Consider the following 25,467-nt stretch of genomic DNA (forward strand, 5'->3'; position numbering starts at 1 on the left):
ATTTATTTTATGAATTTTCTAGATTTTTTTAAACGGTTTAAAAGTTAGGGGGGTTTTAGATATTTACCCCCTTATTCATAAACGCGTTACAAACTTGAAGTAGCTTATAATCGTTTGTCTTTATCTGTTATTTTGACTTAAGTAAACACATACCGTTTGTAAGAAAGGGATAAAACATAATTTAACTAAATAAGGCCCATAAAGTTTTATGAATAAAGGGGTTATTTCCTTCCACTTTATTGATTTTTTTGTTCAGAGGGCTGTAAGGACTTAAAATAATAATATTTTACAAGACCTATCCAACGAAACCTTGAGAGTATTAAATCGAGAAAAATTTACCCCTTATTTTTCTACATTTTATTGTAGCACTTTTTGCCATAATAGATTTCATTAGGTAGGTAGGTAGGTTCCGGAATTTTTGCCACGGCTCATCACTTCGGCCGTGTTTTAATTTTTCGCCGCTCATTGCGAATTAGGTACCTATTGTATCGTTTAATGTTTTATATTTAGTACATACGGCCCTTTAAATTTTCGATACAGTTACTTAATGTGCTTATTATCGCACTATTCTGGTAAAGTAGCATCATATGTCCAAAAATAAATATTAAACCTTATGACCCCGTATTTTCACACCTTGTGACTTGAAAATTAAAAGCAGATTTTATTTCAAATATTATTTATTGTGTATCTCATATTTGCGTGTCACAGTAACAATAAAAACTTAGATTACAATCATGTCAAACATTGTTTCTTGTGTGTTCTTATTACTATAATATATATCTGTGTTCAATAGCAAACTTATGTACACAATCATCTGTCCATAATAGTTGTATTTTAGATTCCAGTATGAACAAAGTTATATTTAAATTTAAAACCATAGTCCGTCTTCGGCTTCCTCTTCGCTGTCTGTAACTTGGAGATCATCCTGTATAGCGGGATCAGGCTGAAAAAAAAAAGGAATTTAGCTTTCATGTAAAGTACGGACCCTAAGTGCGAAGAATTTCGTACAGTATTGACCTGTCTGTTCCTATCTCTATTACACGCGCGTAATTATATTGCGCCGCCCATGTCCCGACGGTCAGTGTCGCTGTGGGAGCGGAACGGCAATCTAATTATGCGCATGCGATGGATATATTAAGTGGTGGGGTGGGTCAATGCACGCAATTTTTCGTGGTTAGCGTCCATACTCCCCATCAACAGTGATCATTCGTGATTTTTTTCAGGGCCCCTCCCCTGACCTACATACGGCTCGATTCGGGAAATGAATTAGAGATTAACTAGATACGATATAGTAAATATATGTGACGTTCCACGGCAAAAGGTATCTTATGGCGGCTAGCGCTTACGTCGCATAGCGCCGCAATAATATTGGAGTGGTGTTAATAATAGTGTAAGCGCCAACCGCCATAAAGTACCTTTACTCGTGGGACGTCACATATCTTTACTATATCGTATCTAGTTAATCTAATCATTTCCCGAATCGCACCGTTAATATGACGTAATTAACTTTAATACTAACCTGTACACCGATACCAACGTGCCAGTTACGAGTGTACACCGATACTAACCTGCCAGTTCTCAGGCGGCTCCTCTTTGAACTGCGGCGGCTCTATAGAGGAACCCTCCATGAGGGGCGGCCCCATGTGCATGTCGGGCTCAATTGATACTGTATACCGATACCAACCTGCCAGTTACGAGTGTACACCGATACTAACCTGCCAGTTCTCAGGCGGCTCTATAGAGGAACCCTCCATGAGGGGCGGCCCCATGTGCATGTCGGGCTCGATTGATACTGTACACCGATACCAACCCGCCAGTTACGAGTGTACACCGATACTAACCTGCCAGTTCTCAGGCGGCTCCTCTTTGAACTGCGGCGGCTCTATAGAGGAACCCTCCATGAGGGGCGGCTCCATGTGCATGTCGGGCTCGATTGGCTCCTCCTGAACACACCAGACGACATTAGATTGCAACAGATTTGTATACAGTGTGGAAAGATATGTGGGGCCCTGGAGGGAAACTACCTTAAATCCTTAAGTTAGCTCATTTTACTTAAAGGAGACATTCCTTTATTTTTTTAAAGAAACTAACTGCATTATAAGATTTTTAAAAATTCACTTGACTCGACCGGGAATCGAACCGAGTAAAACTTCCAAAAAAAAACACTCGCTATTTTTTTCTACTAGTCGATACAGTTAATGTTAATGATAAAAAACATTAAGTCTTACACCGTCTGTCGTACAAAATATCCATACAATCGAATATTTAGTACTCAAGAATATTTATTGACAAGCAAAATTAAAAAAAAAAAGAAAAATCATTGAATTCAGTTTTATTCCTTTTTAAAAATAAAGGAATGTCTCTTTTTAGTAAAAGGAGCCAACTTAAGGATTTAAGGTAGTTTCCCTCCAGGGCCCGACTTATTTTTTCACCCTGTATTATGCATTAGGGATGCTAGGGATGCTGCGGATGCAGATGATTTGGTTTGACCAACTATATTTATCTATATCGTAACGTAACTATATCAATAACATAATAATTTTGACGGCCGGTCTGGCCTAATGGGTAGTGACCCTGCCTGCGAAGCCAATGGTCCTGGGTCCGAATCCCAGTAAGGGCATTTATTTGTATGATACAGATATTTGTTCCTGAGTCATGGGTGTTTTCTATGTATTTAAGTATTTGTATATTATATAGAAAGACGGCAGGGCCGACCTGGCATAGAACCTCCGCATACAGAACAACATGGAAATCCATGAAAGAGGCATATGTTCAGCAGTGGACGCAGATATGCTGAGAAGAAGAAGAAGAGAAGAAGATATTATATATATCGTTGTCTGAGTACCCACAACACAAGCCTTCTTGAGCTTACTGTGGGACTTAGTCAATCTGTGTAAGAATGTCCTATAATATTTATAATTAAAAATAATTAAATAAATTATATAGCTTAATAATATAACGTCGTAATTATATAAGCTATATAGCTTATAATGTCGAAGTGACTGAATCAACACATCTTAAGTAGCACTTTGCTTGTCTCAATATGTGCCAAATATTACGCCAACAAAAAGATACGCACTACAAATATTTTTCCAAGTAAAACGACTACGGTGTTATCAACAAATATTTTATGAATCGCCAAATATTTACTTTATTTAACTTTTGGCAGGGAAAGAATACGAAATGCTACTCCTGGTGCCTAGCCAAGATGCCAATCTAAACTGAAAAATCAAGAGGTAAAGGCTTTACCAGCTGGCGTGGTGAAAAAGATCTTATTTCATGCAGGTGTGCTGCAGGACAAAGGCCTATGTTATTCTCGCGGGAGTTATGTCAAGGTATAAGTTTTACTTTAAAAATATTGACTTTTATAATTTGTTTAATTTAAGGGCTGTTTAAAATATTTTGACACAATTTTCAAACGAATTATTTCGCTTGAAATTTTTAGGGTTCCGTACCCAAAGGGTAAAACGGGACCCTATTACTAAGACTTCGCTGTCCGTCCGTCCGTCCGTCCGTCCGTCCGTCCGTCTGTCACCAGGCTGTATCTCACGAACCGTGATAGCTAGACAGTTGAAATTTTCACAGATGATGTATTTCTGTTGCCGCTATAACAGCAAATACTAAAAACAGAATAAAATAAGATTTAAATGGGGCTCCCATACAACAAACGTGATTTTTGACCAAAGTTAAGCAACGTCGGGAGGGGTCAGTACTTGGATGGGTGACCGTTTTCTTTTTGCTTTTTTTTGTTTTTTTTTTTTGCATTATGGTACGGAACCCTTCGTGTGCGAGTCCGACTCGCACTTGCCCGGTTTTTTTTCGCAAGTGTGATGAAAAACATTGTATTTAACTCCGGGGGTAAAAATATTGAAGACTCGATAATGGATAGTAAAATAATGTTGACGAACTGGCGTTGTGGTCAAAATAGGAATGTAAGTCAAAGTGGTATCGACGAGTTAGGAAGGTGACGATTTAGGAATTTAATTGTTAGAATATTAGCTTTTTTTGTTTGATTTTGTTTTTTTTTTAACGAAGAATGTTGTGGATATTGTTTTTGTGTGTAGCAACTATGACGAAGCCTGCGCTGTGGAATAATATTGTATTTTTTTTTTATTTAGGAATTGAATGCTGACATTGCATTGTGGACGACATAATAAGGTAACGAAATAAGAATACATAATAGGGTTATGGACAAAGCGGTATCCTAGGCCAACGGTTCGTGTCGAAAAGTTATCATAATTTGCCGCTAGATGTCACTGACACTATTGTAAACTGATGAACGACTTGTTGTAATAATTATGACATAGTATAATCTACCCTTTTAGCGTATAATATTGGCTTTATTTTATTTTTCACATATTTGCTTTGTTTATTTTTGTACCCGCGTATATCTCTTTTGATGTCACGTGGGATTGTAACATTAAAGGCCTGCGCACACCGGCTGCGTGTGCGTGCGGCGTTGTAGTATACAGATCCTTATGAGAGACGGCACACCGCTTGCGTGACGTGTACGTGTGCGGCTCCAACATTTTAGCGCACGCACACGCGCACGGTCACGCGCACGCAAGCCGGTGTAGCTCGGCATTAATCGATTGTTCTTTATATCATACGATTGGTTTGTACGCTCTTTCATCTAGACACTCACGTTTACAATGTTTCATTTAAACCCTCTCCCGTACAGTTAGCAAACTAGGGTCGGACCAAAAATAGTCTGCAGCGGATTTGATAGCCCACGCAGTGCAAATTTCATTTATACGTGTTAATTTTTTAGAAATTTAACTTTTAAAATTAACACTTGCACTGCGTGGGCTATCAAATCCGCTGCAGACTATTATTGGTCTGACTCTATTAGGTTAGCATTCCTGCATATAAAAATGCATGCAGGGATGCTAAGCATTAGCTTAGCATAACAATTAGACTTACAATCATTTGCTGATTGTACTAACTATTACCAGCAAACTAATGCATTCTGGACCTGGGGTGAGTACAGACACTAAACAGAACCAACAACAACAGACACGATTTTTGTTTTATATCGTGTCTATGCTCTGTTTGCTATCACAACATACGTTGATGACAGTAGCGAAGGCAGAATGCTGGTCGAGGTCGACGAAGTCTTGCTGCGGCTCGACGGGCTCGCTTTATTAGGAACTCTGTACCGAACGGCTATCGTCTGTCAACATAACTTAATGACAGTAGGGAAGGTGTACTGCGAGGAATGCTGGTCGAGGTCGACGAAGTCTTGCTGCGGCTCGACGGACTCGCTTTATTAGGAAGTCTGTACCGAACGGTTGTCGTCTGTCAACATACCTTAATGACAGTAGGGAAGGTGTACTGCGAGGAATGCTGGTCGAGGTCGACGAAGTCTTGCTGCGGCTCGACGGACTCGCTTTATTAGGAAGTCTGTACCGAACGGTTGTCGTCTGTCAACATACCTTAATGACAGTAGGGAAGGTGTACTGCGAGGAATGCTGGTCGAGGTCGACGAAGTCTTGCTGCGGCTCGACGGGCTCTCGCTTTATTAGGAACTCCGATGTGTCGAACGGCTCTACAATTGAGTCGTCTTCTGTGGTAATCACAAAAATAAAAATGTTAAAGCTACATAAAGTAATTGAGCAAATTGTCTTTGAGTATTTATTCTGTCAAACGCAATTAGAGATTATCACATCAGCTTCAAAAGTGTCATTCTATGGAATTTGCGAACTATGTAAACAAACCGCCATATTGAAATTGTCTCAGAATTATGAATTTACTAGTGACTTTTTGTTTACATAGTTAGAAAGTTCCGTAGAATGACACTTTAAGTGCTTAGTGCTATGCTATGCTTGATAACAAATGGTCTTAAAATAGACTCTATTAATGTGAGTTTTAAAACGAAATTTTCGCCACATTTTAAAAAGAAAAGCTTATTTTTCGCATGCGACTGTATGCACAATTAACTACTCACACTATATATGACTTATTGTTTTTATTTGTCTAACTTAATAGGTAAAAAAAAAAAAATTAAAATTAAATCTGTTTAAAATTAAACCTGTTTATTTCAGATAAAAAATAACATTACACGTTCTTAACCTAGTTATAATCTTTAATATTTAAGATTTTAGTAACTAGGATGAGGGGGACATATTTATTCCCTAATCTTAAGTTCTAATATAAGGTTAGGGGCTGTCCATAAATTACGCCATCGATTTTTGACCCCCCCCCCTAAAAACATGCTTCGAAAGACCCCGTTTCCTCCTACGTCATGCTACCATCATCCGATGTCCAGACCCCCCCCCCTAATTTGAAATGACGTAATCTATTAAGTAATAGCCCCTTTAGCTGGATATAGTATTTACTCGTACTGCGTGTGCGTATATGCAATTTCATACAAAACAAATGAAAGATTTGGAGGTTTTTGTCCTACGCTTTGAAATACAAAAACCTCAAGTTTTTCAAATCGTATTACTGCAATGTTCTGCCGCCAGAGTGCAGCACTAATTTGTTTAGTAAACCATAGAGTAACTTGTACATACTAGGCCTTAAACAGTTTTTTGACAAGTTTTCACTATGACATTGATGCATTAAGGCGGTTTGTTTACAGGTGGTCTACTGCGAAAAGCGAAAACCGAAATTTCTTTATCTGCCTCTATGGATCGAGCAAGAGTGATAGAGGCAGAAACCGAACTTTCGATTGTCGTGTTTCACGGTAGACCATGTGATTGGCCTAGTGACGCCCTCTACCACAGAATAATTAATAGTACTACCGTACAGAAAGGAAACTTCCTACAAAAACGAAGTTTGACAGCGGTTCAGGGTCGAATCATGCTTACCTTTCTAATGTATGGCACTTTCAGTTCTTTAGGGTTGTCAAAAATCAGGTGATTATCTTATCTGTGGACGCAAAAGGAAGTCAAGTGGTGCCAACCCTAATAATGGCTCGGAGCAATACTGAGCCGAACGGAGCCGAGTTTGACCGAAGTCAGGAGTTTCGCACCCCTGCCTCTACGCAGAGTTTTTCGTAATATTCCTTATTGAGAATACCATAATACGATAAGAAAAATCAGTATAAGTAAATGTCACCTGGGCGCACAGAGAGCTGAACCATGGTATCGTCGTTCGTCTCCACCTCCTCGAGCCCCGAGCTGCCGCTGTCCGAGTATTGCAGATCTGCGTCAAGACACACTAAAATAAAGCAATAGAATAAAACCATTGTAGAAACGACATTGTTACTTATTACCTGCCTACCTGTTTACCTGTGTGATGGGTAGTTTCAACCTGATGTATATCAAATTAAACGCAGTACGCAGTCCTTCAAGGAGCTCATATGTATCATCATCATCATCTCAGCCATAAGACGTCCACTGCTGAATATAGGCCTCCCCCTTTTTTGGTGGGTGAATGCCATAATCGCTTGGCAGGCGGGTTGGCGATCGCAGTTGAGTACACCGAATTTGAGGAACGCTGCTGCCCGTCCACCGGTGGTCTTGGACGTGGTTTAAGGACATACCCGGGTCCTGGACGTAGTTTAAGGACATACCCGGGTCTAGGCTAATATGTATACGTAATGTAAATTACAGATAGATTTAATAGCAGAATTTCACAGAAACAAGTGTGGGTGAAATAAAATGATCGAAACGGCGTATCTCCCTAATGTTTATTATAATTATTATTCAAATACGGCATTTTAATATTATTAGTATGAGGTAGTACGATTTTAGAAATGGGTAAAACAAAAATTAACCCATTGAGGCTTGTGTACTTTTATAAATACCTATGGGGGTAAAACTATAAAAATATTTTATTATATAGACATAGCAATATGTAAATACAAATTTTTTTTAAACTTAAGCTGTTTACCTTCTTCCAAGCTATTCTGGTCTTTCCTTGGTCGACCCCGCTTCCTTGGCGTCGCACCTACGAAAAAAACAAAATTAGTATGACTTTTCCATTAGAGACAATATACTGTCAGAGACTTCTAAAAACCGCTAAGACTGTATTATTTAGAGTAAAAATAGCAATATTATAACATCAACTGATATCCTGGGTGGTCTGTAATTCCTCGGGCGTCCGCGGCCGCGTTTCTCGTCGCTGTGGGGAGGCGGTTCCTTAGCTTCTTCTAACATCTTTTGTTACACTCGTTCTATTCGTGTTAGATAAAGACATATAGTTACCGTCGGCGGATGTCCTGGGTGGTATGTACTTCCTCGGGCATCCGCGGCCGCGTTTCTCGTCGCTGGGGGGAGGCGGTTCCTCAGCTTCTTCTAACATCTTTTGTCACACTCGTTCTATTCGGGTTAGATAAAGACAAATAGTTACCGTCGGCGGATATCCTGGGTGGCTTGTACTTCCTCGGGCGTCCGCGGCCGCGTTTCTCATCGCTGGGGGAGGCGGTTCCTCAGCTTCTTCTAACATCTTTTGTCACACTCGTTCTATTCTTGTTAGATAAAGACATATAGTTACTGTCGGCGGATGTCCTGGGTGGTTTGTACTTTCTCGGGCGTCCGCGGCCGCGTGTCTCGTCGCTGGGGGGAGGCGATTCCTCAGCTTCTTCTAACATCTTTTGTCACACTCGTTCTATTCGGGTGAGATAAAGACATATAGTTACCGTCGGCGGATGTCCTGGGTGGTTTGTACTTCCTGGGGCGTCCGCGGCCGCGTTTCTCGTCGCTTGGGGGAGGCGGTTCCTCAGCTTCTTCTAACATCTTTTGTCACACTCGTTCTATTCGGGTTAGATAGATACATAGTTACCGTCGGCGGATGTCCTGGGTGGTTTGTACTTCCTCGGGCGTCCGCGGCCGCCTTTCTCGTCGCTGGGGGGAGGCGGTTCCTCAGCTTCTTCTAACATCTTTTGTCACACTCGTTCTATTCGGGTTAGATAAAGACATATAGTTACCGTCGGCGGATGTCCTGGGTGGTTTGTACTTCTTTTGTCACACTCGTTCTATTCGGGTTAGATAAAGACATATAGTTACCGTCGGCGGATATCCTGGGTGGCTTGTACTTCCTCGGGCGTCCGCGGCCGCGTTTCTCATCGCTGGGGGAGGCGGTTCCTCAGCTTCTTCTAACATCTTTTGTCACACTCGTTCTATTCTTGTTAGATAAAGACATATAGTTACTGTCGGCGGATGTCCTGGGTGGTTTGTACTTTCTCGGGCGTCCGCGGCCGCGTGTCTCGTCGCTGGGGGGAGGCGGTTCCTCAGCTTCTTCTAACATCTTTTGTCACACTCGTTCTATTCGGGTGAGATAAAGACATATAGTTACCGTCGGCGGATGTCCTGGGTGGTTTGTACTTCCTGGGGCGTCCGCGGCCGCGTTTCTCGTCGCTTGGGGGAGGCGGTTCCTCAGCTTCTTCTAACATCTTTTGTCACACTCGTTCTATTCGGGTTAGATAGATACATAGTTACCGTCGGCGGATGTCCTGGGTGGTTTGTACTTCCTCGGGCGTCCGCGGCCGCCTTTCTCGTCGCTGGATGGAGGCGGTTCCTCAGCTTCTTCTAACATCTTTTGTCACACTCGTTCTATTCGGGTTAGATAGATACATAGTTACCGTCGGCGGATGTCCTGGGTGGTTTGTACTTCCTCGGGCGTCCGCGGCCGCGTTTCTCGTCGCTGGATGGAGGCGGTTCCTCAGCTTCTTCTAACATCTTTTGTCACACTCGTTCTATTCGGGTTAGATAAAGACATATGATTACCGTCGGCGGATGTCCTGGGTGGTTTGTACTTCCTCGGGCGTCCGCGGCCGCGTTTCTCGTCGCTGGATGGAGGCGGTTCCTCAGGTTCTTATAACATCTTTTGTTACACTCGTTCTATTCGGGTTAGATAAAGACATATAGTTACCGTCGGCGGATGTCCTGGGTGGTTTGTACTTCCTCGGGCGTCCGCGGCCGCGTTTCTCGTCGCTGGATGGAGGCGGTTCCTCAGCTTCTTCTAACATCTTTTGTCACACTCGTTCTATTCGGGTTAGATAAAGACATATGGTTACCGTCGGCGGATGTCCTGGGTGGTTTGTACTTCCTCGGGCGTCCGCGGCCGCGTTTTTCGTCGCTTGGGGGAGGCGGTTCCTCAGGCTCGTCGGACTGTTCGGCTTCTTCTAACATCTTCTGCTGTACTCGAGCTATGTTCGCCTCCAGTTGACTCACGTTTTCACCAAACTGTTGAGAAAATTGAGCGTTTCTATTTTCATACTAAGAAATTTTAAATAAACTTTTGAAAAAAATACATCAACGGAAATTATACTAAGCACAGAAAATACCTACGTTTTTTAGACATGTTTACTTTGCTTCATTCCATATATCTGTATAGTGTTTCTTTTGATTTAAATTCGATTTTAACAACTGCCCCGCGTTTGATTGAGTTGATATTATGATATTACATACTTCCGCAGTTTTTAATGATGCAGTCGGAAGATGGCCAAAGAAACTCTTTGACCAACAAACTGATTTTAAAGGTGACAGGGAATCGATTGATTGATTATTCTTTATATAATAGAAACAATGGAGCAATAATGTAAATATAGATATAAGTGTTGTAAATATGTTTGATTTGTATGCCTGTAATAGGCTGAAAGTGGAGATACTGTCTATAGAATAATATCTTTTACGTAAACCCGTTTATTACAAATAAAAAATTATACTACTTGGCGCTGTTCTGTGGAGCAAGAGCTGGGTGTATTCAATTGGGGATGGGGTGGGAGGCTACCCAAGCTGCCCAGGACCGGAGTCAGGGGAAGAAAAAGATTCGAGCCCTACACCCCAGCAGGGGGTAACAGGATGGACAGAAGAGAGAAGATATATTTTATTTCATTTCAATAACAACCGATCTACTTCGGCATTTTTTCGGATTCTCCAACTGTCATCGGGTCTCTGCGTTGCCAAACATCATTGGTGTGACAAAGGCACAAAGGCTTCGGTGGCTCGGCCATCTTGAGCGAATGGGAGGTGATCGGGCGGTGAAAAGAGCGTTTGAGGAAAACCGATAGGACGCCGCCCGGTCGGTCGACCTAGGTATCGATGGGCGGATGTGGTGGACGCTGATCTGCGCGAGCTCTGGTTGAGAACTGGCGAGAAACGGCTCAGGACCGGGATCAGTGGCGAGCAGTTGTGTTGGAGGCCAAGACACCCTTTGGGTAAGTTAGTGGTAATAACAACAGTACCTATAGATATACCGACCTGTTCAAGCGCCTCCTGGGTGACCTTGAGAATGGCCTCGGCCTGCCTCGTGAACTGCGAGTTGAGTCCGTTGTAGGCCTTGCAGTTATCTACAATAAGTTGGATGTCGCGCAGGAACTCCGCACGGCTGTGGTACTTGTGAGCTGTGGAAACACACTTTACAGTGCATATGGTCCTATTTTCTCGCACTAGTGCGTAAAATAGCACTTTTCGTGCGATGTCAAAAGTTTAAAGGGCTATATGTACTGTAAAACGTTGTACGATATACGTTCGAATAGGTAATTCGCAACTCGTTTCGAATTTCCTCTTTTCCGCACTTGTATCGTCAATCATTATTACAGTGCATGTGGTGCTACTTTACCGCACTAGTGCGACAATTAGATGTCGAAAATTTAAAGATGTCTTATATCGCATGTTAGTAATATGTCTCACAACAGTTTAAATTCGACTACTAACCTTGTATCTTCTTGCCCATAGTCTCCATATCGATGGGTTTCTTAATGACGTTATAGTAGTCCTTAACTTGCTTCTTGTTGACTGGTTTGAGGAACGGCCAGGCCTCTGGCATCACCTTCAGTTTCGTGGTCAACAAGTTTTCGAGAATGAACGACAATGCCACCTACAACAACACAACATTATTATTAGAAAACTGATAGCAAAGTTGCATTATTTTCACATGTGAGGCAAAGTAATCAAATGCAAATTTTGAGTTGTTTTCTTATGCTGGTAGAATTGACTTTTAAATAATGTTTTTGGATGATAAATATTTAATAACATTCATTTGGATTTGATTTTGTTTGATATTTTACATTTATTAGGTATTTGCTTTGGGTTGGTGTGGTAAAAAATTTAGTGTTTCACTCGGGGGCAAATTTTGTTTAACCCTCGTGCTTTGAAACCCTCGCAACGCTCAAGATTCCATTTTTCGAACCACTCGCTACGCTCGTGGTTCAATTTTAGAATCTTTCGCTTGCTCGGGTATCAATATTAGCACGAACGGTTAAACAACAACTTTGCCCCCTTGTAAAACAAATAACTATTATAACCTTAGAGGATATAACCAAACGGAGTAGTCATTAACAGGCGTTGATTTTACAGTTTCAGAATCGCCAAGACAAATATAATCTGACAAACGTCTTTGTCAGTAAATAAGGACAAAAAATACTATACTCATCCTTTTCTTTTGGGTGCTAGTACTAGTGTAAGATAAAGATAGTATGATTCTCTCTGTCTATGTTTGAAATGAGACATTTAATTGTTTAATATTACCTGATCATTATCGTCCAGCAGCGGATTGATTTGTTTTTCCAATTTCATCAGCTGCTCCTCTTTCTCAGCCAGTTTCTCTACGCATCTTTGCAGCATCCGTTGCGCCGCCACTGTCAGACTACTTGTCGCACCTACAATAAATAAATATAGTTGTAGTAGTGTATATGTCGGCGGCCGATCGTAAGATCAGGCATATCGTGAAATTCCTAGACATATCTTGAAACTTAAAAATCTTTGACTCGTTCCCTGAGTCGACGGAGCCCCGCTACGCGGGGCTCCTATTTCTGGGCAGTTTGCCTTTCGGGCATCTGAAGCAACCTAACGAACCTATCCTTTCTATATATTGGTTTAATGTGACTATCGTCAAAACATTACACAGGAACATTACGATCTGCCTGATCTTACGATCGGCCGCCGACATATAGACCGACCACTTAAATGAGTCCTGAGGACTAGGGGGGGAGGGGGGCTAAGGGGCGGGGTGGCCCCCGTACCGCGCAGGCGAGGGCTCATTTAAGCGGTCGGTCTATAGCTAAAATGGAATTGAGCGGGACGTGACGGCGGGCAGAATGATGGCAGGTGGCCGACAGTGTTAGACTGGTGGCCGCTTTTGGATGAAAGGAGTGCCTGACGTCCGTTAGCCTGTTGGGTGGGGGACATTCGGATGATCCCGGGACACTTCTGTTTGAGATTAGCTCAGGAAAGGCGTACACGAAGAGAGGCCTATGCTCAGCAGTGGGCAACATGGCTAACATTATGATGATGATAATGTAGTTGTCTTTATACAGGGTGGAAAGATAAGTCGGGCCCTGGAAGGAAACTACCTTAAATCCTTAAGGTGGCTCATTTTACTTAAAGGAGACATTCAACAAAACTGCATTCAAAGAACTTTTCTTTTTTTCTTCAATTTTGCTTGTCTAAAAAAATCTTGAGTACTAAATATTAGATTTTATGGATATTTTGTACGACAGACGAGTGTTAGACCTAATGTTTCTTGGAGAAATGTTATCATTAACATTAACTGTATCGACTAGTACAATAAAATTGCGAGTTTTTATTTATTGGAATTTTTAGTCGGTTCGAGATACTGTATACCGGTATATTATGATATAACATATCATATAATCACAGCGGGGTTTTGAAATTAGTGTTTAGGCTACAAGGCTGTCACGGTACTCGTAGTAGTATGCAGACAGGACACGTAAAATGAGTCGTGTTACCATTGTACAAGGTCGAATTCTCGACGATCTGGTTGACATCGGCGAGGAAATCCTCTCGGCTGTGGTAGTGCTTCTGCCGAAGATTGTCACGGATCGTCTGCAGGTCCATCGGGCGAGATACGATGTGGTAATAGTCTGCTACCAACTAGAAAAAAAAAAACATTAATACTTGTGTACTTATTCAATGAAACTTGTATAAAGCATTGACGTATAATATCTGAGGACGGGCTAATGGGGCACTAATAAATCGGGCAAGTGCGAGTCGGACTGGCACACGAAGGGTTCCGTACCATAATGCAAAAAAAAAGGAAAAAAAAGCAAAAACAAAACGGTCACCCATCCAAGTACTGACCACGCCCGACGTTGCTTAACTTTGGTCAAAAATCACGTTTGTTTTATTTTGTTTTTAGTATTTGTTGTTATAGCGGCAACAAAAATACATCATCTGTGAAAATTTCAACTGTCTAGCTATCACGGTTCGTGAGATACAGCCTGGTGACAGACAGACGGACAGACGGACGGACGGACGGACAGAGAAGTCTTAGTAATAGGGTCCCGTTTTACCCTTTGGGTACGGAACCCTAAAAATGGTACTAGTTCAGCGGTGTTACTCACGAATTCCAGCCAATCGTGCAGTTTATCGCAACTAGTTGCGACCAATAGCGCGCGTGATGCGAACTCGTCAACCAATCGCGCGCGTGATGCAAACTCATCAACCAATCACATTGTAGCGGTGTCACCGCTGTACTGGCCCCTGTCATGCCTCACTATTATTGCCCGTAAAGCCAGTCCCTAGATATCTATGTCAATGGTATAAAGTGTTCAAGATTACCTAGTTTACAGCATAGGTCCTAGACTACCTTAAACTTACCCATAGTCTAATAACACATGGTCTTCTCTTCCCAGAGTGACACAAGCCTACGTCACAATAACATGGCCGTTATACATAGCGCTATCGCATATTATCATATAGCGCTGTCGCATGATGACGTAGGCTTGTGTCAGTCAGGTGACCTAGAAAAGACGGGAAGAGAGTACCAGGCGGAGTATATTATTATACCATGAACTTACCTTAGGATTAACAGGTAACAAGAACGGCTGTACATCAGGTAGATGCCGCATGTGACTCAGCACATCCTCCAGAAGCGATGACAGAGTGACCAATGGGTCAGTTCTTCGTCGCTGGGCCGGTCGTTTGACGAAGTAGTCGCAAGACTCGATATTGTGTTACCCAATAAAGTTTGAATATTCTGTAGTAAATTGAGGGATATCCAGTGGTCTTTAAAATTTTAACTAACCTTAGGATTGACGGGTAACAAGAAGGGTTGGACATCAGGTAGATGCCGCATGTGACTCAGCACATCCTCCAGAAGCGACGATAAAGTGACCAGTGGGTCAGTCCGTCTCCGTTCTGCTGGTCTCTTCACGAAGTAGTCGCAGGAGTCGCTGAGCGTGCCGCGGCGCTGCTTGCGGCCGCCCGGCCGGCCCTCGCTGCGGCGCCCGCTGCCGCGACGTTTCAGCTCGTCGGCGGTTTGCTGAGGACAAACATAAAACATTAATCAACCGATAAATAGACACAGGTTCAGTGATTCTAATAAACCCTCGTAAGATCCAAAAATCAAATCCTACAAGCACTTTTACAGTACATATGGTGCTACTTTACCGCCCTAAGTCAGTAATTAGCACAATACGTGCCTATGTCGAAAACTTAAAGAGCCACATGTGCTGTAAAACGTTGTACAAACGTACAATGAGATCTGACGTATCAAATACTAGATATTGAAACGATATGGATTGGATATGTCAGTGTCAAAAGTGACGTTTTTGTTTGAAGAAACCAAAGAATTATATGACAAAGAACAACTCTCAATCTTCAAAAGTGTGACCAAAAATGAAATGCAAGTGTGTGCGTAAATTGTCTATGTGAGATCAAAAATAGTGATGTCATGTTACAACATATTAATAATCTGTCGATGTTTGATTGCTTTATCGACTTCTTTTTCAAATGTGTTATTTTAAACACTAAAATTCTATGACATTATGACGTATAAATAACACTTGCACTGCGTTTGCCATAAAAATCGTTGCAGACTTATCTTAATGTAACTCTTACTGTGTTGGAAAGTGAAGTTATCATGACACGCTAAACATGAACACCTTCAAAAAAGTATAACAATCGTTATTATTTGAAGTCGGTTATAAAAGATAATATCTTAATGATGTCTTGTGAAGAAATAATTAAATAGCTATTAATATACCGACAAGTTATCGATACTGTCATATGAACATTTTGTCAAGCCCTAGCGTAAACTAACAGTTTATGTTTTTACACAAAATATTCTAAATTATTGACCAATATGATAAAATATTAGCACGGAACGGAAGAAAAACTTATAATGAACTGTATAAACCGGCTTCTTACACTTTTTACGCTGTTAATTTGACAAAATATCGCGATGAAAATTTCGCTCGGAATATCATAAATCCTCTGAAATGAGTATTTGCTTGGATTATTTGGCCCTGTGACACTGCAATCCGGCACACTACAAGACACCATCTTCACTGAATTACTTTATTTAATACTTTTCGTCCTAATCCGTGTATATTTTTCAATTTGAAAATTACCGTGATACGCTCTTGGCCGTCCGCGGCCGTCGTCAAACTCAAAAGTGGTTACGTTTTCTCATTGGTAGTCTGACTCTTTCGCACTTATGGGATGTTCATATACGTGATGGCTTCCCTTTCGCACACTTAAGCTGTCTGTCAAGCGCAAGCGAATCCTAGGTCTATGGAAGAAACGGTAATTTTGACATACCCATATCGTTTCAATATCTAGTATTTGACGTATCTCATTGTTCGAATACTGCTGAGGCTTTTTAAAGTCGTTGCTGACAAAAGCTGTCCAATGTGGTAACGCCGAAGCTACGAGCGTTATGGACACTTTTGCACAGTATCTGTGCTTACCTTCATAACCTTAGTAGGCAGGGTGAGTTTGACCCCGTCCACGTATCCGGTGTCTTCTTCATCCGGTTCCGGAATGGGCTCGACGTCCGTTTCCGGGGGGGAGGAGGGTCCCCCTCCCATGGACCCGGTGTACAGAGGGCACGCTTTGTTCGTACGCATGTGCCCCACTTGGCCGCACGCACCGCACTGAAATAAAAAATGGTTAAACATATTTAGAAAGAAATACTAAGGGTCACTTGCACCATTCCATTAAACCAGTGGTTAAAAAGCTGTCACGCGGACCGAAGTGTCAAAACTGATTTTGAACTTTATGCATATGCACGTAGGTCTATGTTGCTCTGTGGTCTGTGACTGATTAATCACAGTCTTAGGCGTTGAACCTGCGGTGCGGATATATAGGTCATTGGCATCCAAAACGTTAACCCAGTGTCAAATTGTACTGGTAAGCATATGGTAACTCCAGGTTTAAGCGGTTAACCCCGGGTTAATGGAATGATGCAAATAATAACCAGCCGCATGTATTATGCTATAACTAGCGCTTACGTTTGACAATCCAGTCACCTTAAACCTATGATGCAGTGTCATCTAGATTCGGTGCGGAAAGAGAAAGATACATTCATAAATATACATATATATACATTCCACCCAATACATTTCACGAATTGAATACATTTCCGAATAGACTATCTACCACCGGCCGTCAAAGCAAGTACAACATTTAAATTGGAAATCGTAGTTCAAGACCAAATAAGTAAGACAATGTTGCCACTTTTTACTAGCGCGTCTTGTATTTATGTAAAAATAAGTAAATAAAAGTACTTTTTTAAAGGAGTGAAATTACCAATAAATAAATTATCTTAGCGTGTTTATTTGTAAAAAAGGAATTTGTTATTTTACTAACAAATTATTGCAGTGGCAACATTGTTTTACTTTTTTGGGTCTTGAATTACGATTTTCAGTTTAGGCCCACTTGCACCATCCCACTAACCCGGGGTTAAGCGGTTAAACAGTTAACTTAGTTTCAAATTGTATTTGTATCCATGGCAACTCCAGGTTTAACCGGTTAACCCCGAGTTAGTGGAATGGTGCAAGTGTTAATAATTTTGACCAATCACGTGGGTTGTGGATTGTATAATCATTACCTTAAGCTTCAAGTCCGGTTTCAGCTTAGCGCGCCGTCGTGATGGGGTGTGCAGGTCCGGTTCCTGTTTGATCTGGCCCAAAGGTATGAGTCCAGGAGACGCTGATCCCAAGTCGTTTGATGATGACATACTCATGCCTGTTACGACACAAAACAAAGATTATATAAAAATTTGGCAAGGACATATCGTCGGGTGACAAGCAAAAGTCACTAAGTACTATCAAAAAATGAAAGTAACAATGCACTTTATTACACTTGTAACACGTTTTATTGTCCAATAATTTCAACCTATGTGTACAAATAAATAAATCTTGATTTTGATTTACTCACTGTCAGTATTGAATACGCCTGGCGTAGTGACATTGCCCGCCAGTCTTTCTCTCTCCTGATTTCGTTTGATACGTCTCAGTTGTTCCTGAAATAATATGTTTTATTAGTAGTCATTGCAATAATACATGTTATATATGTTACACGGTCACATACTTATAATGATGATCCATAAATAAAGTAGATAGAATAAAGTAGAATGTAACTGTGAGATCCTCGTATTTCAGCCCGCACAAGGTTAGCACATTGAGCTTTATTGCTCAATATAAAGGTATCGTCTTGGGTCGTCCCATTCGTTTTTCGTCAAATTCTACATTCGTCACAATCGTCGGTGGCTTTCAATGTAGAATGCGTGACGAAAGCAGAATAGGACTAATTTAAGAACTTGACGAAAAACGAATGGGACGACCCAAGACGACACCAATATAAAAGCCCAGTTTTAAATAATTGATCTGATTATGATACGTTATGACTAAAGTTCTTTGGTGAATAACATTGTCCGTCGCACAAGACGTCAGCCCGTTACGCGTTATGCTGTCTCGAGTTTATCATTTTTTCCCCACCTCAAAAAGTGCTCAGCGCCGCTAAAGAAGTTTTCACTTCAAAAATGTCGTATCTACGTAGTCAACATCAACATCAACATCAACATTTATTCAGCAAATAGGCCACAAGGGCACTTTTACACGTCAACATTGAATTTACATAAAAGCAAAAATAATAACATCAACAATTTTATAAAATAAAACTAACAATTCAATCTAACGTATTACAATTACTAAGAGATGTATATGGTCTCTTAATGTCGAATTACATACAAAATACAGATAAAAAAACACACACAAAAAAAATCTATAATATTTAGAGGTGTAAATGTCTCTAGGTGTCAGAACTATAAGATTATATAGTTTATCAAGTTATCCTTAGAGATGTATAGGGTCTCCAAGAGTCAATATCCTGTATAATTAATACATTCATTAAAAGAAAAGAAACAACATACGAGAACAGAATGAGGCGTCTCACTGTAATTAATTAATAAAAGTTACTAAGTATAATAGCTCGTGTTAGCTTAACAGACCAGTCTCCACAAACAGCACCCGTTCACGAGTATGACGCGTATCTCAGCCATCGCCTCCCTCAACCTTCATTCGGGAAAGTGGTGACCCGATCAACAACGCCACCGTAAGCAAAGACTTTTAAGCGAGCATGACATGTTCAAGCTACCGGCCTATATTAATATTAAAATAGTAATAACATGTAGCTGTAAGACACGGCATTTTGTGCTCATATGTTACATAAAAAGACAGTAATATAGCTTCACATAATTACTAGCCTAAGTTGACTTAGAGATGTAAAGGTCTCTAAGTGTCAGAAACATTAAAAATATAGGTAAGTATGTACAATCAAAAATAATAATCAAATAAATAAATATGTACTTAGAGATGTATAAGGTCTCCAAGTGTCCAAAACTAAAATTAAATTAAACAATATAATCAAGCGAGAACATCATTGTCTCATGTGTCAATTCTACTGGACACTAGCATATTTAATTCACAATGTAAAAAAAAAAAAACAATATTTATTTAATTCTTATTATACTAATGAAATCAAGCTACCGGCTTAAAAGCATCTCTATCGTTTATAAAATCATTTACAGTGTAGTACGCCTTACGTAACAAGGAGTGCTTAATGTGCGACTTAAATTTGTGAAGTGGTAAATTCGCTACATCAGTGGGGACTTTGTTATAAAAACGTGTACAGTTCCCGACGAAAGACGTACTAACCTTACGGAGGCGGTGGGCGGGCACAGCAAGTTTATGTTTGTTTCTAGTGTTATAGTTATGGATATCACTGTTAACCTTGAATTCGTGGATGTTTTTCCGAACATACATAATATTCTCTAGTATGTATTGAGATGCAACGGTAAGAACGTTAACTTCTTTGAATTTCTCTCTTAGGGATACTCGAGCGCCCAGTCCATAGATGGAACGTACAGCTCGTTTTTGCAGCACAAATATTGTCTGAATATCTGCCGCTTTTCCCCACAACAGAATTCCATAAGACATAACACTATGGAAGTAACTAAAGTATACCAGCCTGGCCGTCTCTACGTTTGTCAGCTGTTTGATTCTCCTCACTGCATAGGCTGCTGAACTAAGTTTTCCGGCTAGAGTGCCTATATGTGCATGCCATTGCAGTTTGGAGTCTAGAGTGACTCCCAGGAAAACAGTTCGGTCCTCAAATTCCAGCGTATCACCTTTTATTTTAATCTTGCTGTTATTTACCTGCTTGACGTTAGGTAGCGTAAACTTGATGCATTTGGTTTTCTTGGCGTTCAAAAGCAAATTGTTTGCCGTAAACCAGTTTACAATGGTAGATAGCGCGTCATTAATGCTCTCGAAGCTATTTTCCTTTCTGTCCACTTTAAATATAAGGGAAGTGTCATCTGCAAATAACACTATATCATGTCTATCTTGCACAACTTTTGGTAAGTCATTAATGTATACCAAAAACAGGAAGGGACCAAGAATTGAACCTTGAGGCACTCCGAGGGCTACCGGGGACCCCGCCGATTGAGTTCCATTAATAACTACTCGCTGAGTTCTATACGAAAGGTACGATGAGACCAGGTCTAGGGCACTAGCTTTTATACCATAGCGGCTTAATTTTCTCTTTAAATTTTCGTGATCAACGCAATCAAATGCCTTTGACAGATCACAGAAAATTCCAACAGCATCTTGAGCTTTTTCCCAAGCATCAAAGATGTGTTTTAGAAGTACCGCACCGGCGTCAGTAGTCGATCGACCTTTGGTGAAACCAAATTGATTGCTATCAAGCAGTTTGTTTCTGTTGAAATGTGACAATAGTTGATTCAGAATAAGTTTCTCGAACACTTTGCTTAATGCCGGTAGTATTGAAATCGGTCTAAAGTTCGTGGGATCTGTTCTCGTTCCTGATTTAAACAGAGGGATAATTTTGCTATGTTTCATAATATCTGGAAAAATTCCAGCATCAATGCATCTGTTGAAAATCTCAGCTAAGTATGGTGTAATTGACTCAATGATGGAATCTAATACTTTGACAGTTAGTTAGTTATGGGATGCATACAGAGTTACTGCCTTTCAACTTTGAGTAGCAGTGTACGAGATTTTTTCAAAGTGACGATGTCAGTGTCAAATATGACGTTTCTTCAAACAAAAATGTCACTTTTGACACTGACATATTTAATCTATATCGTATTTAGACGTAATATTTGACGTATCTTAAAGTTGGAATCGGGCAGTAAAACCTAAATGGCTCAACAATTAATTTAATGACGCCAAATGAAAAAGTATATTTACAGTTTTTTGTGCACTGTGCAAGTAACACGTGTATGTTAAGGGTAGTTGCTCGGATTATATCGTCAGCCGGCCTAGCCAAGGTTACAATCGCTATCGCTTCGACATCGAAAAGCATTGTCTCTCTATCACTCTTCCATATTAGCGCGACAGTGACAGTTGCGTTTCGATCGCTACGGAGCGTAAGCGATTGGCATCTTGGCTACGCGGCCTGGTCACACACTTATACATTAAAAAAAATACCAAAACTCACTAATTAGGTGTAGCATTGGCGTTGTTCTTACAGATATAGTCAAAAGCCTCCTCGTCTCTGAGAGAACTATTTAAGGAATATATAGTTTCCTACCTGAATCCTCCTTTTTTCTCTCTTCATCTCTTCCTTCTGAGTTTCGTCCATAGTAGCGAACTGTCGGATGAAAGCGTCGTCTTTAGTCGACCGGATTTTGGTGTAGGCCTCTATAACGGCGGCCTTCCGTACAAACTCGACGCGGGTGTAGCGCTGGCCTGACGCGTTGCGGAATGTGCGGACTATGCGGAGGACTCGACCTGGGAAATATACATATAATACAAATACTTTTTATTGCACACCTTAATAAAAGAAAACAATACAAAATAATACAGAAATACATCAGAGGTAAACAACAGGTGGTCTTATCGCTAAAAAAATACAAAAATGTAATTACAAAGTTAATGGTGTCATGGGAATATATCTAAACGTTTTTTACAGTTTTCTTATTTTCAAAATATCTTGTTATTGCTCTTTTATTTTATCATGTGTTTTTTTAAATATATGCTACGATTAAGTGTCGAATTGAACCAATGATGACCATGTTTCTCAGTGCAATTTATGATTTTTGTACGTTATTTCTGTCAGGTGGTAGTCTGGGAGATGCACTCTGGTGATTTTGAGTTAGAAGCAGTGGCGAATTTGCCCTAAGCACAGAATAAATAATAGTACTAGGTACAGAAGACTCACTCTCTAACAAAACGCGTCTGTCACGATCAGCACAGATATGGCCGCTAGGTGGCGACAGCGCCACGCGCGGCTTATGGCAAACCCCAAAATTGGGGTCGAACGGGTGTACTTTTAGCTACCTGTAGCAAAGCGACGAAATCGCGGAGTGAGCCACGCCTGCCCCAAGGCCCAGGCCCGGGCCTAGGGCAGCAAATTGTGACAAAAAATTCGCTGATGATACCTAACATAAAATATTTCAAAATATAGTCAATATGATGGGTGCTGAGAAAGGGGCGGCTACAGGGACTTGGGTCTAGGGCGGCAAAGACTGCAAATCCACCATTGGTTAGAAGCGACGAAAGAGCTACTAATACACTGTCGTATCTGATAGTCGATTTTCTTCACGATGATCTTATAAAAACTATACCTTGACTGGAAGTCTGCTGCTGATCCTGCTGGTTGATCTGCGGTTTCTTGTCTTGGCCGAGAATCATCTTCCTCAGTTCAGCTCTTTCGGCCTCCTCTCTTTCCATAGATAACTGCAAGATAAATATTAAGTTTTTAGTGAGCGCTTGGCCTGGCGGTAAGGCGTGGGGGCACCAAACCAGAGGTCATGGTTTTGAACCCTATGAAGGCCTTATATTCAGTTTATTGGTCTAGTTTTACGAAGCAATTGAGCTACGCGTTAGTGTACTTTTTTGCAGATTGATAATATTATGGCCATAATCAAAAATATCATGCGCAATTCTTCTCAAACATGATAGCAGGTCAGCACGGAAGAATATTATCTCACACGGGAGTAATTAAATATAAATAGTAGTGAACAGTAATATTTCTTATAGAATACGGCTCCTGAATTCTCTAGTGTTGCAAGCGTTCACAGGCCTTACGATTTTTTCCTATCGATGTGAAATAAAAAACTGACCAACCTGCTCCGTAGTTTTCTTATTAGCCAGCATGTTTTCGAGATTCTTGCCCATCTCTTCCATATTTGACTCTTCACTGACAGAACTTTCGGCCTCGTCCGTACTAAACACCTCGGCGCTCGCCAACACACGGTTTTTATTACCATCCGACTACATGCTTCTTTTTTGTTTAAAAAGCAATGTAAGAAGGGACCAACCTGTTCCGTAGTTTTCTTATTAGCCAGCATGTTTTCGAGATTCTTGCCCATCTCTTCCATGTCTGACTCTTCACTGACAGAACTCTCGGCCTCGTCCGTACTAAGCACCTCGGCGCTCGCCAACACACGGTTTTTATTACCATCCGACTACATGCTTCTTTGTTTAAAAAGTAATGTAAGAAGGGACCAACCTGTTCCGTAGTTTTCTTATTAGCCAGCATGTTTTCGAGATTCTTGCCCATCTCTTCCATGTCAGACTCTTCACTGACAGAACTCTCGGCCTCGTCCGTACTAAGCACCTCCGCGCTCGCCAGCACCCGGTTTTGAAGCTCGAATATACGCTGGCATTCCTCTTTGTATCTGTAATAAATGATAATATTCCAGTTTAATTGTACCCGTTGAGCCTTCTAGACTTGATATCAAGTCCGCATTGACAATCACAATTTACTCCAAATTTAAAACCTTGGAACTCGTTAATATTTTGTAGTCGTGACTATTTTCGAACCCCACATTTCGCGCCCACGCGATATCAGATCAGCAAACAGAGTTAAATAATAATATACTGGTTTTATACCCATTTATGGGATGTTGTCTACGGCTTTTTAGATTTGATGGCGTCATAAACGTAACGGTATAAGGTCTTACCTTTCTTGATGTTCGGCGATTGAGAAGCGGTTGCCTCGGGAAAACTTGGTCATGCCTTCTTCGCCCGCCTTCGCCTTCTCGGTCGATAGCGTTCTGACGACATCTATGACTTCCCATCGAGACAGTTTCTTGATCTATCGAAAAACAGAAAACTTTGTTATAACCAAAACGGCTTTACAAATTAATTTAAACAAACAACAGGCAAATCAGTTCAAATTGCCATTAAAAAATATTGTGGCCATGATACCTTTCATAGCGTAGTACGTCCTCAGAAGATTTTTTTCCATAGTTTACGCTAAACCATCTTCTCACAATCACAATCACAATTATTAGTCTTAGTCACAATTATTTTCGGCTCGGTCCGATAAGACGACAATTATAGCACTATATTCCCTAATCCCTAATAAGTTGTTTCAACAAACCTCCTCCTCAGGAACTCCAAATTTCCTCAACAGCGCCTTAGCATTATTCAAGCTAAGCCTTCTTAAATCCGCATCAGTGCCAGTGACAGTCCTCTTAGGCTGAGCTTCATCAGTAGGCTGCTGAGTGGGCTTATTGGGCACGCGCAAGTAAGCCATCGCACTTGGTCCGATCAGTTGACATTTATAGCACTATATACCCTAACATTGTACAAACCTCCTCCTCAGGCACGCCAAACTTCCTCAACAGCGCCTTAGCATTATTCAAGCTAAGCCTCCTCAAATCCGCATCAGTGCCACTGACAGTTCTCTTCGGCTGGGCCTCGTCAGTAGGCTGCTGAGTCGGCTTATTGGGCACACGCACGTAGGCCATTGCACTAGGTCCGATCAGTTGACATTTATAGCACTATATACCCAAACTTTATACAAACCTCCTCCTCAGGCACGCCAAACTTCCTCAACAGCGCCTTAGCATTATTCAAGCTAAGCCTCCTCAAATCCGCATCAGTGCCAGTGACAGTCCTCTTCGGCTGGGCCTCGTCAGTATGCTGCTGAGTGGGCTTATTAGGCACGCGCACATAGACCATCGCACTTGGTCCGCTAAGTAAACATTAAAAGCACTATATACCCAATATTTACACAAACCTCCTCCTCAGGCACGCCAAACTTCCTCAACAGCGCCTTAGCATTATTCAAGCTAAGCCTCCTCAAATCCGCATCAGTGCCAGTGACAGTCCTCTTCGGCTGGGCCTCGTCAGTAGGCTGCTGAGTGGGCTTATTAGGCACGCGCACATAGATCATCGCATGTGGTCCGATCAGTTGACATTTATAGCACTATATACCCTAATAAGTTGTTTCAACAAACCTCCTCCTCAGGAACTCCAAATTTCCTCAACAGCGCCTTAGCATTATTCAATTC

General features: G+C 41.2%; 1 protein-coding gene across 1 annotated transcript in view; it reads right to left on the reverse strand.

Annotated features, from left to right (window-relative positions):
- Positions 1-659: 659 nt before the first annotated feature.
- Positions 660-25,467, reverse strand: part of LOC134667209 (transcription initiation factor TFIID subunit 1) — a 47,584-nt gene continuing 22,776 nt past the window's right edge. Inside the window, exons 19-36 of the mRNA XM_063524536.1 lie at positions 24,130-24,263; positions 23,676-23,844; positions 22,789-22,900; positions 21,753-21,952; positions 18,075-18,159; positions 17,746-17,882; positions 16,604-16,789; positions 14,938-15,174; positions 13,640-13,784; positions 12,420-12,550; positions 11,607-11,769; positions 11,151-11,293; positions 9,965-10,133; positions 7,840-7,896; positions 7,063-7,149; positions 5,436-5,566; positions 1,842-1,943; positions 660-943 (exon numbers count right to left, since the gene is read on the reverse strand). Of these exons, the coding sequence (XP_063380606.1) occupies positions 869-943; positions 1,842-1,943; positions 5,436-5,566; positions 7,063-7,149; positions 7,840-7,896; positions 9,965-10,133; positions 11,151-11,293; positions 11,607-11,769; positions 12,420-12,550; positions 13,640-13,784; positions 14,938-15,174; positions 16,604-16,789; positions 17,746-17,882; positions 18,075-18,159; positions 21,753-21,952; positions 22,789-22,900; positions 23,676-23,844; positions 24,130-24,263 (2,463 nt within the window). The 3' untranslated portion in view covers positions 660-868. The remainder of the gene's footprint in view (positions 944-1,841; positions 1,944-5,435; positions 5,567-7,062; positions 7,150-7,839; positions 7,897-9,964; positions 10,134-11,150; positions 11,294-11,606; positions 11,770-12,419; positions 12,551-13,639; positions 13,785-14,937; positions 15,175-16,603; positions 16,790-17,745; positions 17,883-18,074; positions 18,160-21,752; positions 21,953-22,788; positions 22,901-23,675; positions 23,845-24,129; positions 24,264-25,467) is intronic.

The sequence above is a fragment of the Cydia fagiglandana genome, chromosome 9, assembly GCF_963556715.1.
Source record: "Cydia fagiglandana chromosome 9, ilCydFagi1.1, whole genome shotgun sequence".
Taxonomy (NCBI): domain Eukaryota; kingdom Metazoa; phylum Arthropoda; class Insecta; order Lepidoptera; family Tortricidae; genus Cydia; species Cydia fagiglandana.